At 40.4% G+C, this 17,900-nt stretch overlaps 1 protein-coding gene across 2 annotated transcripts in view; it reads left to right on the top strand.

The window, feature by feature from the left end:
- The first annotated feature begins 8,186 nt into the window (after nucleotides 1-8,186).
- The window catches only part of Atp6v1h (ATPase, H+ transporting, lysosomal 50/57kDa, V1 subunit H), a 92,383-nt gene continuing 82,669 nt past the window's right edge, over nucleotides 8,187-17,900 (top strand). For both annotated transcript variants that reach the window (XM_013009374.1, XM_013009373.1), the window contains exons 1-3: nucleotides 8,187-8,458; nucleotides 9,696-9,822; nucleotides 16,693-16,795. In XM_013009374.1, the coding sequence (XP_012864828.1) occupies nucleotides 9,710-9,822; nucleotides 16,693-16,795 (216 nt within the window). In that variant the 5' untranslated portion in view covers nucleotides 8,187-8,458; nucleotides 9,696-9,709. The remainder of the gene's footprint in view (nucleotides 8,459-9,695; nucleotides 9,823-16,692; nucleotides 16,796-17,900) is intronic.

Genomic DNA, 17,900 nt, shown 5'->3' with positions numbered 1-17,900 from the left:
GCTCAAATGTGGAACAAAGGAAGAGGTCATATACAGCAGCTGACAATTCTTCCTTTTTCCCCCTAGAATAATTTTCACATGTTCCTTGGTTTGCCTGCTGTGCTCAGGACTTGTACAGATTGTAGCCCTTTAATGGAGTCCTGTGACACGTCCTCCTCCTTCAGCAGCATTGGTCTTTTCTCCAAGACTAGCCTTAGAAGTGTCTGTTATTGTACTTACTGAAATTATCTATCTCTGTGCTTGACTGAAATGAGTACTTTTAAAGAAATCTTTAAGGAAATAGGACTGACTGACAAATTTGAAGCACTTCATAAAGGTATTACCAACATGAAGAGGAGAGGGACTGGCATGCTTACTCGTGCATATTGTACATTTATGGGGGTTATAGTCTCTCTATCTGTGCTGAGCATTAATATTTTGTTCTGGTGGTATGGTTAAATAGCTTTGTATTGTGTAATTATCAGGCTGCCTTTATAAAATACCATGGCTGGGTGGGTGACTTTACTAACAGAAATGTATTTGCTTGTGGTTCTTGAGGCTGGAAGTCTGAGATCAGGGAGCCAGTGTGGGTAGATTCTGTAGGGACTCTGTGGCTTGTAGAGACTGCTTTATAGATACAATACTGAATGTGTCACCCTGCCTCTAGTAATACGTTGGAGCCTAATCCCCAGTGTGATGGTATTAGGATGTGGTGCAGTGGGAGGAGATTAGTTAGAGGTTATAAAGCTGCAAACCAATGCTTATAAATACAAGATTATTTATTTATCACCCACTCTTTTTTTTGGGGGGGGTCTGGTCGTGGGGCCTGAACTCTGGGCCTGGGCACTGTCCCTCAGCTCTTCAAGTGGCTACCACTTGAGCCACAGTGCCACTTCCAGCTTTTTTCTTTTTGTTTATGTGGTGCTGAGGAATCGAACCCAGGGCCTCAGGCATGCAAGGCAAACGCTCTACCACTGAGCCACCTTCCCAGCCCCGGTCACCCATTCCTTTTAAGAAACAGTTATAAGTCACTACATAAACTGCTCTTGGTTAACTTATATGTCTATCAACAAAATAATTATGGAATGTCAACTGTGGTGGTACACATCTGTAATCTCAGCATTTATGAGACATATGCAGCAGGGTATCAAGTATGAGACCAGGCTGGACTACATCCCTGCATAGTTTCTATAAAGTTAATTAAAAGAACATCTTATTGAAAGCAAATAGAACCTCAATGGCTCTTACTAGTGATTCTTCATCATTTCTGTCTGCTTAGTCTATCAATGAGGAAGTGCTTGTGTTTGGCACCTATCTCCTAAGCATACGGGCTTTTTCAGTTAAGACAATGGCAAGGAGATTCATTAGGAATTTGGATTTAATTGATGACATTTTTGAATGGTTGATTCAAATTGAAGATGGCCCTAATCCATTAACATACCTATTCTGTGAGATAATATTTTTTCATTATTTTACCACTTTGCACTACATTAGCAGCTACCTGCAATCTAATATTCTAATATGTCTTGGTCCACATATATATTTAGGTATATGCACATTTATATATGTATTTTTTTTTGTCGGTTGTGGGGCCTGAACTCTGGGCCTGAGCACTGTCCCTCAGCTCTTCAGCTAAAGACTAGCACTCTATCACTTGAGCCACAGTGCCACTTATGGCTTTTTCTGCTTATGGTGCTGAGGAATAAAACTCAGGGCCTCATGCAAGCAAGGCAAGCACTCTACCACTGAGCCACCTTCCCAGCCCTATATATGTATTCTTATATGTATATACATATCTCTCTATATCCATGCAAAGGATTGGTTCTTGGAAACCCTTACACACACAAAATCTAAATATACTGAAGTCTATGCATAAAATGGCTAGTACTTGCATATAAGTTAGTGTATCTTCCCACAAATTTTAGATCATTTCTGTATTACTAATAATATTTAATATAAATGGTATTAAAATAGTTATTATACTATGCTGCTCAGGAGATTATGACAAGATAAAACAGGATACATGTATAGATATGCATGTATAGATACAGTCTTTTAAAAATGAATATTGATCTGAAGTTGATTAAATCCATGGAACTAGAACCCATGGATATGAAGGATCAACTGTATACATATATGCATGATATATTATAAACATGCATGCATTATGATACATGTCTTCTGGGACCATGAATATAGTACCTTTAAGAGTCATTTAAAAATTTATATTTTCTATGGTACTGGGGATTGAACTCAGGCCTTCATGTGTAATGGCCAGACTCTCTACCATTTGAGCCATGTCCAAGTCCTTTTGCTTTAAGTTTCATCTTCAGATAGAGTCTGGTAACTTTTACCAGGCTAGCCTTGGACCATAATCCTCCCACCTTCATCTCCCAAGTTGCTGGAATGCTGCCACACGTGGCCCTTCAGAGTCAGTACTGGAAAGTGAATGTGTACAAAACGTTAGTCTGTTGGTAGCTAGGTCCTTGCTCCAGCTGCTCATTGTAGACCAATTGAGTAGGTAGTATTATTTATTTTAATTTATCAATTTCATAAACATATTTGTAAGCAATTTAAAAACCTTCATAGTCTATATTGTAAACATACATAGCAAATATTTTTAAAAGAAAAACCTTGAGGTTAATATCTGAACGTTGACTAGAGATATAAGATCTATGGCTGGGCATCCAAGGCTCACACCTGTAATCCTAACTACTCAGGAGGCTGAGATTGAGGATCATCATGGTTCAACACCAGTCCAGGCAGAAGAGTCTTATCTTCAATGAACCACCATAAAAGCTGTAGCTGTGGTGGTGGAGTGCTAGCCTTAGCAAACAAACCTCAGAGACAGCTGTGTTCAAGCCCCAGGACATGTCCAGCCTGAAATCTTCAACCTGTGTCAGCAGAGAAGGAAAACATTATTGCCACTGTGTTCAGCAGAGAGAGGTTCTTGAACTAGCCCCAGCCAAGGCAGCATTCTGTGTAGAATCAGATTCTGTGGAGAATCACAGATGCTCTCTGGCTTTCCTGAGCTCAGTTTTCAATGTGCTCCAGGTGAGTTCTAGAGGCAGTTGTGTCAGTTTCCCTGATCATTTCTTTCTTGCCTTCTTTTCCCTTTTATTTTGGCTCATGAAGTTACACCTTGTCTTGTGGCATGAAAAGCTTATCACTGAACTATCATGTACAACAGAGATCTTCCATCTGCCCCTCCTTCCCAGGAGGAATCGTTCTCATTCCTCAGAGGCTAGCACACTTTCTGACTCATAGGTGATATTATTTAATAAGAGATTGAAAAATGAGAGGTTGGTATTTTCTTCCCCCAAGTGTATCCACTTGGAGGAATGAGACTATAGCTTATTTGACATTGTATTCTCAGTGCCTAATACATTTTGATACACAGAAAAAAATCTAATTGTGGATTGAATAAATGGACAACTATGTACCTGACAAGCTCTGACAGCAATTTAAGAGCATAGAAAAGTGCTTAAGGTTTAGACTATGTAGCAATTGAATGGCACAGAGATATGTCTTATTGATAGCTCATGGGTGGGGCCTGAGTATGTTCCTGGAGTGAGGAGAGAGGCAAGTATGGGGAGGACACATCCCAGAGGCCATCTGCCTAACAGAAGCACCAGGGACAGTGGGATTGGAGCACTAGGGAGGCAGTAAATGACCAGCCTTCCAGGATGTTGGACTTAAATTGCAGAGAACAATGCATGCTGGCCAAAGGAGTCTGAGTGTTGTTCTTCAGGCAATAGGGAGTCAGCCTATGATTTGAGCAGTGTATGTGTCTTATTCTCCTCTTTTAAAACAACCATTTCTAAACTCAACAACATTCTTGATGATCCTACCTACAAATGCAGTCATATTCTTTGATAGAAAGTATTAGAACTTTTTTATTGAGAGGGAACAATTCTGCTCCTAATAATATCTGTGTATGTCAATTTTATTGTTATGCCATTGATTTAAATTGATTTGGGAGATTTATTTTTTATTTATTGGAAAAGTCTTGCCATGTAGCCCAGGCTGACATCCTGGAACTTGAGATTCTGCTTCAGCCTCTTAAGTGCTGAGACTATTGTGAAGTTTTCAATGTAAAAGCAAGATAAATATTTCTCTTTTTAGTTTCTTTTTTCATTTGTATGCATGCTTTGATATTGTTATTTTGATATATTGATATTTGATTTAAAATAATTTATGACTCAATATTTTTTACCACTACTTTTTAATCTTACAATTCAAAAAGGTAACGTAAATAAACTACCTATTAAAATAACAGTCTGCACTCTTATTGTAAGTTAATGATATTTTATGATCAAAATGTTGAATTCCTTGATTTTCATCAACTTTAATTGTTAGTTCATCAAAATATGATAAAAATTACTCATGGTACTTTTGCCTTTTTGGAGTTTATTGTTTTCTCTCCTGTAGCCAATAATAGATGTTCATAACATACAACAGTTAGAATAAATAATTCCTAGATCTACCAACAATACTAGATTAGTAAAATGGCATGATTTGGTTTTTATGGTATCTGAAGGTATAGTACCTAAAAAAACACTTTATTCTTTGGTGCCAGTCCTGGGGCTTGAACTCTGGGCCTGGGCCCTGTCCCTCAGCCTTTTTGTTCAAGGCTAGAGGGCCCTGTCCCTCAGCCTTTTTGTTCAAGGCTAGATCCCTACTACTTGAGCCACAGCGCCACTTCCAGTTTTCTGGTGGTTAATTGGAGATAAGAGTCTTACTAACTTTCCTTCCCAGGAAGAATTTAAATTGCAATCCTCAGATCTCAGTCTCTTGAATTACAGGTGGAATAAAACATTAGCAAAGTTGAAGACACTACAAAACACAAAGACAAAAGTACAGACATAAAAAAAGAAATAGAAAGAAATAGAGCATCATTGAGCTATGGTATGACTTAAAGGGTTTAATGTACATGTACCTAGTCCCATGGAGTGGTTTAGACTCTGATCTTCAGATCTCAGCAAAAATTGCTGTGATTACAGGCATTAGCCCCTGGCACCTGGCTGCAATAGTTTTTCTGTTTTAAAATATGACCTCAATATTTTTAGTACAGCTATATTGATTATATTATGAATCCCCCTGGGTGATTTTTTAAAAATATATTTTATTGTAACAGTGATGTACAGAAGGATTAAAGTTACATAAATCAGATGAGTACATTTCTTTTTTTGGGTCCGGTCGTGGGGCCTGAACTCTGGGCCTGGGTGCTGTCCCTCAGCTCTTCAGCTCAAGGCTAGCGCTCTACCACGAGCCACAGCACCACTTCCAGCTTTTTTTTCTGCTTATGTGGTGCTGAGGAATCGAACCCAGGGCCTCATGCATGCAAGGCAAGCGCTCTACCACTGAGCCACCTTCCCAGACCCTTACATTTCTTTTTGAACAGTGACACTCCTCCCTCATTTTCTCCCAGTTTTTCCCCTCTCAACCCTTCCCTCTTGTCGAGTTGTATAGTTCATTCCAACACAGTGTCTAATGAGTATCACTGCTGAATTGGTTCACCTTTTATCCCACCACTTCTGTGCTTCCCCTTCCCCTCCCCAAATCAGATAAACTCATACACAAGAAAAAGGGTACAGAAATCAAAAAGTGACGAAAGGGAATAAACCGAAGAAAAAAGAAAAAAAAAAGAACTGAAAACATACAATAAAAAGCCTTGTTTCAATTTCTTTCTTTCTTTTTTTGGTTGGTTGTGGGGCTCAAACTCTGGGCCTGGTGCTATCCTTGAGCTTTTCAGCTCAAGGCTAGTGCTCTACCACTTGAGCCACAGCACCATTTCTGGCTTTTTCCATTTATGTGGTGCTGAGGAATCAAACCCAGGGCCTCATGCATGCAAGGTAAGCACTCTACCACTGAGCCACCTTCCCAGCCCCTTGTTTCAATTTCTGGAAGTTCATTTTGATCAACATCATTTTATCTGATGATATGTACACAGCTATTGAGTCCTTGTGATCCTCTCCCATTATACAAATTAGGTTTAATTAGATAGCTGATAAAGAGAACACCATGTGCCCGGTACCAGTGGCTCACACCTGTAATCCTAGCTACTCAGGAGGCTGAGATCTGAGGATTGTGGTTCAAAGCCAACCCGGGCAAGAAAAATCCATGATGCTCTTATCTCCAATTAACAACCAGAAAACCGGAAGTGGCACTGTAGCTCAAATGGTAGAGTGCTCACCCTGAGCTGAAGAGTTGCAGGAACAGTGCCCAAGCCCAGAGTTCAAGCTGAGAGAGAGAGGGAGAGAGAGGGGGGGTGGGGAGGGAGAAGGAGGGAGAGGAGAGGGAGGGAGGGAGAGAGAAAGGGAGGGAGGGAGGGAGGGAGGGAGGGAAGGAGGGAAGGAGGGAGGAAGAGAGAGAAGGAGAGAGAGAGAAAGATAGGGAGAAAGAGGGAGAGAGAGAAGGAGAGAGAGAGAGAGAGAGAGAGAGAACGAACACTATGCAGTATTCAGGCAGGAAGAGAAGTTTATTTTAGCGAAGTTCTGCTCCACCGTGCATGGTGGAGAGGCATGGCTGAAGAGGGGAGCTGAGGTCCCAGCTGGGTTGAAGTAGGGAAGGGGAAAGGAGAGGTGTAGTCAGGTGAGGGAAGGTGTTTCCACACTGGGTCTGATGGGAGGCTTGACCAGGGTGGCCCAGGATGTGACCTTGGAAGCAAGGTGACTGCCTCCAGGTGTGCCAGTTACCTAGGTAACACAGGTACTGGCAGCAACTTAGCCAAGAGGTGGGGAGGCCAGGGCCCGCATGGGGGAGGGGGTAGAGGGGCAGACATACTATGAATATCCTCTTTTGATCTCACTGTGTGAATAGAGTGATGTTTAATTAATCATGTCTAAGTGTAATTATTTATCTTTTACTATCCATTGGCTTTACTTAAAGGTTTTCAGGCACATTCTAATAATTACAAAGCAGCCTGTTTCTGTTGGTCTGGCTTACTTTGTTTAATATAATTTTTCCACAACTTTCCATTTCCTTATGAATGGGGCAATGCCATTCTTTCTGATGGAAGCATAGAATTCCATTGAGTATATATATCTCACATTTCCTTGATCCATTCTTCCACTGAGGGGCATCAGGGTTGATTCCATAGCTTAGCTAAGGTAAGCAATACAGCAATAAACATGGTTGTGCTGGTGGCCTCAGTGTGGCTGGTTTGTGGTCATTTGGATAAATGCCCAGGAGTGGGATTGCTGGGTCATAAGGGAGCTCAATGTTTAGTATTTTGAAGAGTCTCCAAACTGATTTCCAGAGTGGTTGAACAAGTTTACATTCCCACCAACAGTACAGTAGTGTTCACTTCTGTTCTTGATAATGGCCATTCTAACTGGGGTGGGTTGAATCTCCGTGTTATTTTGATTTACATTTCTTTTATGGCCAGAGATGTTGAACATGTCTTCCCCATGGGTGTGTTTTAAACAAAATATTATTATGTGTCTAACTCACCAATACTGCAGTTGGTGCTGAGGCCCCAGGAGTGAAAAAACTTGGGCTCAAGACATAGATGTCAGTTAAAATATAATAAGCTGAGTTAAATTAGAATTTTAGAGAAATAATTTCTTAGTGGGAGTAAAGCTATTGCATGAAATGTATTATTTGCTGTATCTCCATTGTACGAGGTAACTCTGGTGATTTCTCAGCCTCAGTTTCCAATTTAAAATCGCAGCAAGAATGGCTGCTTCATTGAGCCATTAGATCTAAATGAAAAATCAAACCACAAGGTGACAAATCAGCATGGGGGCATGGCTGAGCGGCAAAGCACCCCAGGGTTCAATTTTCAGTACAGAAAGAACAAAACGATTTAAAAATGCACTAGGACAAACGTTCCAGTTAATGATGGGTTCGAGTTCAGCGGGACCCCGGTGGCTCAGGCCTGTAATCCCAGCTACTCAGGAGGCTGAGATCTGAGTGTCCTGGTTCGAAGCCAAGCGGGGCTGGGCATGCCCCAAGTTCAAGTCCCGGTACACACACAGGCCTTGGGGGGGGTAACTTCCGTTGTTCCGGTTCAGTGCGGTCCCCAGAGAGGCGCTGCGCCTGGGGCTCGGGCTGGCTCTCTGCGCGCGCGCGCTTCCGCACTGACGTCGCGGTCTCGGGGAAGTCACGCTCGCCCCCCCCCCGCCCCGCCAGGCTCTGCTTTGGATCCTTCCGGCTTCCGCCTTCCAGGACGGTCACGTGGCCCTCATTCACGTGACCGGCGCCCCTGTCATCCTGCGGCGGCTGCGGCTTCTTCCTACCTGTGCTGCCCTCAACGTCTCCGCGGTTCACGGTGGCCTCCCCGCTCCTTCCTTGACTTTCCGCCGCTGCCCCAGGCTCTGGACCGGGCCGGAGACGCCGGTGTCCCAGCCCCGCTGTAGTCCCGACGGCCCGGACCGCCGCCCCCTCGCCCGCGTCCTTCGGGTGCGTCGTCGGGTCCCCTGGGGTCGGTAGGTCAGACGGTCCGCGGGTAATTTGGCCTCGGGCACCTGTCCAGGTGAGGTCACCCCGTCGGGTTCTCTGCTCTCCGGAGGCGTGCCGGTCCCTAGCCGCTTGACCCCTTCCGTCCTTGGCCGGCCCCAAGCGGTCAGATTTTTCTTCCAGGCCTCAGCCAGGTCTGCAAAACGGGAGGGCTGGAGGGGGTGGTGGGGCGGGGGGAGGGTCGCCGTGATGGGCTCAGGGCCTCGCCTGTTAAAGGCACCAGGCATGAGGTGCCCTGGGCCTCCCCAGGAAGGCCGCTGCTTGGTTCCATAGTTCTAGCTGGGCCCGGACCCAACCTGTTTATTCCAGGGCTCCAGCCGCTTGCACTGCTTGTTTAGGCAGCAAATCCCAGGTACAGAGATTAAGTTCCAAATACACTAGTCATTGTGAACCCGGAATGGAATTTGGGGTATGATTTTCGTTTCTTTGAGGTTGAGGACCAAAAGTTCTATTTAGCAAATGGAAACCTATGTTTTGTGTCATGATAAAATCAGGTCTAAACTTGTTTGCAAGTTTAAGGGTGAGAATTACTTAGAAGCTCATTATTATTGTAGGTTTTTCTCATCAGACTAAATTACCATTGTTGGTTCTATCTACATTGTAATAGATTTTTAGTTTCAGAAATTTCTCCCCAAATTGAAACACATTGCATTTGAAAAGGGAAGAATCATTTTCTGAGAATTTACTTCCCCACCTTGTATATCTTATGTATAATGAATAATTTTAGAAACAAATGATGGCTTCTAATGGGTTACTCCAAACAATGCTTAGTGAATGTTGATTAAGTACATGCAATACATGGCCTTATCTGTATTATACAGATTTTTTTATTTTTTCTTTGTCAGAAGAGGAAAATTGAACTCAGTCATAAATTTAAAATAATGTTTTTAGCATATGAAGAGCCTTGAATCCAATCCTTAGCACCAAAAGAAAACTTTACTTTTTTTTTTTCTCACTGTTCTATTCAGTCATGGTTTCTGATATCAGTTTCATAGCTGATAATTTAAAAAGTCTCAATGTAATTATTAATGCTAATAAACTGTCCTGTAAAAGAAAAAGCCTATAGAGAACCATTTTATGGAGAAGCGTATAAGATTTGAGAGGTACGAATGTTTTTAGGTAAGATATTTAACATTTTAGTTGAGTTCCTGGGAGAGACTAAACAATGATGATGAATAGTGGGAGTTTTGAAAAAAAAATAATTCCTATTTTTACTTTGCACCTAAATTGACCATCTGCTGAAAACATTCAAGATCATAAAGTGTTGATGACCAAAATGGATATTCGAGGTGCTGTGGATGCTGCTGTCCCTACCAATATCATTGCAGCCAAGGCTGCAGAAGTTCGTGCCAACAAAGTGAACTGGCAGTCATATCTTCAGTAAGTACTAATTTGTGATCATCATGTGCTTTTGCATCAGACTTTTTCATGGTCACGCTTATCTGAGGGAAAAAGTGAAATACATGCTAATAAATGTGGAAGAAGCATTTCCTCCTTCAGATGATTAGCCATCTTAGGGACAGATCCTAGTGTGATGAAAATAAACTAAGGTCTCTAATGGGGAAGAGTTGCTCACAGTGTATTTTTTAAAAAATGTTCTTGGACAGTCCTTTTGGAAAGTCCTTTTGAATGAGTGGGAAGCATGGAAGGAATGTTCATTGCCTATGGAGGGAGGAAGAGGACCTGTGTGGCAGACCAGTGGGCCCTGGTGATCACAGTTGGGAGAAATGATTGCTAACACAAAGTGTAGATGTTTTTGAAGTTCTCCCCTTCTCCTATGCAAGGCTTCTTACTTGTTGGCCAGTGAGCTTAACCACTTAACTCATACCCTGAACTCTTAAGTTTTGAAGTCTGGATTACTGTGGTTCTTTTCAGTAGCTTGGTGATCTTCAGTTAATCACTTAGTTTCTTTGAGGTTCATTAAAGTGTGAAATGAGGATCTATATTCTACAGGCTTATGTTGAAATAGTATGTTTAAAGTATTTATATATTTTTCTTTATTAAAAAATACTGTACAGAGGGGTTACAGATACATGAGTAGGGTAATGAGTACATTTCCTATCGAGCATTGTTACTAGTATGTTAAAGTATTATCATAGTTGAGTACAAAGCATTAATGTGTTTGTTTCTTCCCCTTTTCTCTTGTGTGTATTGAGATTTACTGTACTGATATTTCAGTATTATGTATTTATTTGTAAAGTAAGCACTTAATCATATTTTATCATGTTAACTTTAGTTTCTATGTGATTATTTTAACGTATTTGTAACTGGAAATTCAGTTTAGGTTTGTGTATACATTTTGAAAAAACAAATTTAGGGCTGGGATGTAGCTCAGTGGCAAAGCGCTTGCCTAGCAAGTGTAACGTCCTGGGTTCGATCCCCAGTACCAAAAAAGAAAAGACAAAAAAAATACAGTTAAAAAAAACCAAACAAAGAAAAAACAAATTTAGAGTTTTTTTTTTTTTTTTTGGGTCCGGTCATGGGCCCTGAACTCTGGGCCTGGGCACTGTCCCTCAGCTCTTCAGCTCAAGGCTAGAGCTCTACCACTTGAGCCACAGCGCCACTTCTGGCTTTTTTGTTTATGTGGTGCTGAGGAATCGAACCCAGGGCCTCAGGCATGCAAGGCAAGCGCTCTACCACTGAACCACCTTTCCAGCCCCAAATTTAGAGATTTTTAAAAAATATTTTGAACAGTTTATTTTGTAGTAGGAAGAATATGATTCTTCTATAATTTTGTCACCTATCAATGATTTGGGGGCATTTTTTCTAGTCTTTGTGGCTATAACAAGAATATACAGTAGCATCCTGAAAGTAACTCATATGTTATAAACACTTCATCTTACTTTAGTGTTTTAACTGTGATACTAGAAATAGATCCAGGAGCTGATGTACACAGAGAGGACTGGAAAGTCTACCCTTAGAAGTTTTTTGAAGGGAACAGTCCCTGAGTAGGGCTTTCAAGCATGAGTAGCATTTGGCTAAGAATGGTCTTTCAAGTAGAGCAGCCTTTGCCTGAATAAAGACAGGAAGGAGACAGTATGGTATAGTGGGTAGAAGTCATTCATGTTTTGCAGGTACCCAGTATAGAGAGCTGTGAGACATAGCTTATGAGACATAGCTTATTGTGAAGGTTCTGGGTGCCCTTGGGTGAAGTGTGGACTTAATCCTTCCAGTCAGTGCTTTTATTATATGTGTGTGTTCTAGTCCTGGGGCTTAAACTCTGTCTGGCCTGGGTGCTGTCTTTGAGCTGTTTTGCTCATACCAAGTGCTTTACCACTTGTGCTACAGATTCACTTCCAGCTATTTGGTGATTACTTGGAGATTAGAGTCTTACAGACTTTCCTGCCTGGGCTGGTTTTGAACTGGGATCCTCAGATCTCAGGCTGAGTATCTAGGATTACATGTGTGAGTGAGCAGCACCCAGATAAGTCAGTTATTTTATTTTATTTTATTTTTATTTTTGGGTTCGGTCGTGGGGCCTGAACTCTGGGCCTGGGCGCTGTCCCTCAGCTCTTCAGCTCAAGTCTAGTGCTCTACCAGTTGAGCCACAGTGCCACTTCCAGCTTTTTTCTTTTTGCTTATGTGGTGCTGGGGAATCGAACCCAGGGCCTCATGCATGTAAGGCAAGCGCTCTACCACTGAGCCACCTTCCCAGCCCCTAGTCAGTTATTTTAAAAGTGATTTTATAGCCACGAAACTAATGATTGATTTGATGTCTAATAAGGAAGCTCAGTATGTAAAACAGATGAAAATGATAGTCGAATGGGGGTGAGTTATATGTGCCTCAGAGGCTTTTTTTTAATAAGGCCATTCACAATCCTAATTAGGGTTCAAGGTTCAAGTTTAAAAATCACTTCTGGGGTGGGGTATGTAGCTCAGTAATACAGCATTTGCCTAGTTCAAATGAGACCCTGGTACCACAAGCTCCCCAGCACCATAATAAAAACAAAAAAAACAGCCCTAAAAATAGGTGTTGTAGCTGTTGAAATTCTTAGTTTGGAGTGAGACTGTTAGATTTGCTTCTTGGTTTGATTATTTTGTGGATTGTATTATGGGTGGACTTGGGAGTAACAAGTTTATATATGGAGAAGTAGCTGTAGTAGGTAAGATTGTTAGTTTGGACAGAATTGGATAGATTTGAGACAGTGTTAGTGATTAATGTATGGGCCTGAAAGAAGTCTAGGATGATTTTTAGATTCCTGCTTTTGAGGAACAGGCTTATTGTGGGGCCAGTGACTGAAGGAGAGGAGTTGGAGGAGAGGGAGGGTGGGGTCAGTTACTGGAGGAGGAGGAGGAGGAGGAGGAGGAAGAAGAGGAAGGTTTACTGAGGTTTACCTTGTTCCTTGTATCTTGCCATTGTATAAGTCCCCTGTAAAATTAGGATTCTGAGTTCTGTTTTGTAATTTCTTTGGTCAAAAGTATGTTTAGATTAAAAATGAGTTCCATGTTTATAAAGCCTGAATTTGTTTATAATGTAAATAGAATAATATTGTTGCTCATAAAGCGCTAACAGGAAGCTTTGGTATTTGGAATGTTTTTAGTGATAAGGTGGTTTTCAGTTGCTTTCTCTTCTGTTTTTCCTGTGCTTGGAATTTGGAAGAACAGATGGGTACTATGTAAATTGTATTCTCCCTTCTTTCATAGTTTTGCCCTTTATTCTTTTACCCATTTCATATCTTCCTTTCCTTTCCCTTTTGCTTCCTTTCAGCTTTTCTTTTTTGTGCTGGTACTAGGGCTTGAACTCAAAACCTGGACATTGTCCCTGAGCTTTTTTGCTCAAGACTAGCACTCTACCACTTGATCCACTTCCAGGATTTTGGTGGTTCATTGGAGATAAGAGTCTTATGGACTTTTCTGCCTAGACTGGCCTGAAACATTGATCCTCAAAGCTCAGGCTGAGTAGCTAGGATTATAGGCAAGAGCCACTGGCACCCAACTCCACACATTTCTTTAAAAAAACCCTCTCCTCTGTGTCTAAATGAGTAGCATCGTGGTATTCTTGCTAGGCCTAGGAAATGTTGTGGGAAGAAAGTTATGTTAACACCAGTGAATATAATGGTAAATTGTGTTTGGCTCATACATCACTTAGTGAGTAACCAGTGAAGAGTGGAAATCAGTAGACGAAACCACCTATAATAGCAAACACAGCTCCTATGGATAAAACATAAGGAAATGAGCGACTACGTAGTATGTATCGTGGAGAACAATATTGAGGGATGAGTTGGATAGTACAATTCCAGTTAATCCTCCAACTGTAAATAGGAAAATAAATCCTAGAGCTCATAGTATGGTTGGGGATCATTTGATATTTCCTCCATGCAGTATAGCTAGTCAGCTGAAGACTTTTATCCCTGTTGGAATAGCAATGATTATAGTTGCGATGTAAAATAAGCTCGTGTATCTATGTCTATTCCTACTGTGAATATGTGATGTGCTCATATGATAAATATTACATGTTAACTATGTGCCTGCTTTTGACCTTGTTAACCTTGTTGATATGGATCTCTGATGGGTGGAAATGTGCCTTCTTTAAAATACCTTACAGATTGGTGAGAGCTAGACATGACATGTAGTTAGTCAGAGAATCTTGCATCATGGAAACATGTAGAAACATGTGGAAACATATAGAAGAGTTTCCAGTGTGAGAGTGGCAATGTGTTATTTTTCCTTCATGAGTTAATATGTTGTGGAAATAAAGGATTTAAACGTGTTTATATTTGATTAAGCTTTTTACCTAACTTGAGAGTACAGAAATGAGTGGGTATGTTTCTAGCCACGCTGGAATCCAATTTATATATATATATATATATATATATATATGTATGTATATGTATATATATGTATATATGAATATATATTTTTTCCAGTACTAAGGTTTGATTTCAAGCAGTAAAGTAGTCACTTTACTGCTGAGATACATCTTCTGTCCTCCTCCCCACTCCCACTGGTTGTTTTTGAGATAGGATCATGCTTCCTGCTCAGGTGTGTATCTGGACACCTGTCTGTCTGCCTGTTTTAGGTAGGTAGGATGACAGCCATCACACCTAGGTTCTTTCATTGAGATGGAATATTTCATATATATATATATATATATTTTTTTTTTTTTTGCCTAAGCTTGCCTTGTACTATGATCCTACCAATCTCAGCCTTACAGGTAGCTAGGATCATAGTGAGTACCGTGTGTGTGTGTGTGTGTGTGTGTGTGTGTGTGTGTGTGTGTGTGTGAGATGATACTGGAGATCACTATAGAAAAATAACTGTCTCTTTTGGGTAAAGAGTAAAGCAGAGGGAATTTTATTACCGTGCCATTGAAATGAAACTGTTGGGGAAATTTCTTGTTATCTATTGATTTCTCAGGGTCAAATAAAAACTCAGTTTTAGTTTGGCGATGTGAGACCCTGTTTTGATTTTGTATCCTTTTGTGATTATCTGTCTGCCTTCCTACCTACCTACTACCTGTGCCTTACTGAGGCTTAAACCCAGGGTACTGTGTGTGTGCCTCTACTACTGAACTAAATTCTTTAATCCTTTAAAGATGTTTTCTTTTGAGATAGGCTCTCACTAAATTGCATAAAGCAGGCCTTGAACTTGTGTATTATATATAATATACATAATAATATGTTTATGTTATATATATATATATATATATATATATATATATATGAGACAAAGGAAATATATACCAAGGGCATTGCAAATAATGTCTGGGAGCCCTAGGAACAGTTAGCAGAACACATGTAGCTAAGGCTTGGAAGAACTTGGAGTTGTTAGGGGAGCTTCAACTAGTTTGTATTGGCTCCTTCCGATCTGCTTCATGCCAGCATGTGTCCTAAGGTACCTAAGGCTTACAGATGTCAAGCATGGCCGTTCTGTTGACCTGTCTTTTATTTTAAAGAGTATCTTTCAGGAGACGGGGACATGGCTCAAATTGTGGAGAATCCTGAGTTCACCTCCCAGTACTGCCTAAATTTTTAAAAAAAATTTTGCTTTAGAGATTAGAATGAGGATGGAGAGATATTTCCTTGATATATTTTATAGTACTAGATGAGTGCAAAAGTTGGGAGGTGAGGCTAGCTTAGAGCTATAGATGACTGAGTCAGTGGTAATGATGTAAAATTTGTTTCTGTATAGAGGTGAAGACAGTTGGAATGAATTTCTGTGAGAGGGAAGACAGGACTGTAGATTTGAATTCTTATGAAGTAAAGAATTTGGGGAAAAAAATCCCAACAAGTTTATAGGGATCAAACCATGAGGAGAAGTCTTGAAGAACAAAGCTGAAATGCTGAGAGGCAGGATGGGAAACAGAGAAGTGTGGGATGATTTCTGAGTGGAGAAAAATTCATAATGGAGAGATTATTTTTTCAGAGAGGAAGAGGATAACCTGAACAAATAACAAATACCTGGAGGACATGAACATAAAAGTTCATTGTGAACTGGCTTTCGTTGTGGTGAATTAGAAGGCCAAGCAAATATTTTTGCTTGGGAGGAGGAATAAAGGATGCTAAATGATGACATTTTATTGACTGCTTCCTATGGACCAGATGCTATTTAACTATTTTACTTGAATTGTGTATTTTTACCTCAGTACAAGTCCCTTGAAAACATTATAATTACATTTTGTAGATAAATTACATTTTGTAGAGGTTTGAACTGAAGCTTTAAACTGAAGCATGGCTCTTAGCAAGGCCTCAGTCAAAACTTGTAGTTTACTATGATCAAAAGACAAACTTACAAAGAACTTAGTGATCTTAATTAGCTTTATTTGTAATTCAAGAATCACACTTCATTTCATAAAATAAGTAAGTATTCTGATGGGCTTAGCAAAAGAGATTAGTTTTATAGACAAAGGCTGAAGAATGCAGAAAAATTTCAAGGTTACACTCCTCCTGAGATATAGGGACAGAAATAACAGTAGAAAAATAATTCTCTTTTGGATAAAGAGTAGAGCAGGGGGAATTTTATTACCATGCCATTGAAATGAAACTGTTAGGGAAGTTTCTTGTTATCTTTTCATTTCTCAGAGTTAAATAAAAGCTCAGTTTCAGTTTGGTGATGTGAGACTCTGTTTTGATTTTTAGTTAGTCTGTTGAGGTCCAGTGCAGGGACCAATCCCAAAACAATGGCCTCCTACAATTTTTATTGAATACTATCACAGGGAGAGCAAGGAGATTAGGATTCACTCTGTCCTTTGTTCACATTGGCTGTCTATCTCTGATTGAATAAAATAACTTATTTTTTTTTATTTTCTAGGGGCCAGATGATATCTGCTGAAGATTGTGAATTTATTCAAAGATTTGAAATGAAAAGAAGTCCTGAAGAAAAGCAAGAGATGCTTCAAACTGAAGGCAGCCAGGTGATCCACACAGATATTTTGTTGTGATGCATACTTGCAAAGCCATTCTAGAAAGGGTTGAAAAGATAGCTGAGTAGTTGAGTGCCCGATAAGAATGCACAAAGTCCTGTATCCTGTGTTTAACCTTCAGTATAAAAATAATAATCACAGAAAAACTTAATGACTATATGACATTACAATGTAGGTATGCAATTGTGTGTGTGTGTGTGTGTGTGTGTGTGTGTGAGAGAGAGAGAGAGAGAGAGAGAGAGAGAGAGAAAGAGAGAGAGAGACTGGAGATCAACTCAAGGGTTTACATATGCCAGATAGGGTTTGTACTGCTGAACTCCACAGAAAGTGTTTTATTATTTTCAGTTTTCTTTGTTAATTTGGGGGACAAATGTTTTATTGGGTGTTTATTTTTGTATCCTTTTTTGACTATCTGTTTATCTATCTGCCTGTCTACCTACCTACCTACCTATCTACCTATGCTGTACTGAGGTTTAAACTCGGGGTACTGTGTGTGCCTCTACTATTGAACTAAATTCCTTTTTTTTTTTTGAACTAAATTCTTTAACCCTTTAAAAATGTTTTATTTTGAGATAGGCTCTCACTAAATTGCCTAAGGTAGGCCTTGAACTTGTGATCATTTTGCCCTGGTTTTGCCTCCATATCAGGGTCTTTTCTACATTTAAAAACATACAAAATTTAGACCTTGTTAGAAGGATTTCTAAGGGGAATCTACTATTTCAAAATATATGGAGTTCTAAAACTAGCTTTTCCTTTCCTTTCCTCTCCCCTCCTTCCTTCCCTCCTTCCTTTCTTCCCTACCTTCTTTCCTTCTGCCTTTCCCTTTTTATTGGTTCCTGGGGCTTGATCTTAGGGCCTGGGTTCTGTTCCTGAGCCTTTTAACTCAAGGGTATGGCTTTATCATTTGAACAACAGCTCCACTTCTGGCATTTTTGGTGGTTAATTGGAGATAAGCATCTCCTGTACTTCCTGCTGGGGCTGGCTTTGAACTTTAGTCTTCAGATCTTAGTCTCCTGAGTAGCTAGGAGTACAGGCATGAGCTACCAGTGCCCAGCAATATTTTTCTACTCCATATTCTTAATAGTTATATTTGAAA

This window comes from Dipodomys ordii, unplaced genomic scaffold (genome assembly GCF_000151885.1).
Source record: "Dipodomys ordii isolate 6190 unplaced genomic scaffold, Dord_2.0 Scaffold9, whole genome shotgun sequence".
NCBI lineage: Eukaryota > Metazoa > Chordata > Mammalia > Rodentia > Heteromyidae > Dipodomys > Dipodomys ordii.
This window is presented reverse-complemented; position numbering and strand designations above follow the sequence as displayed.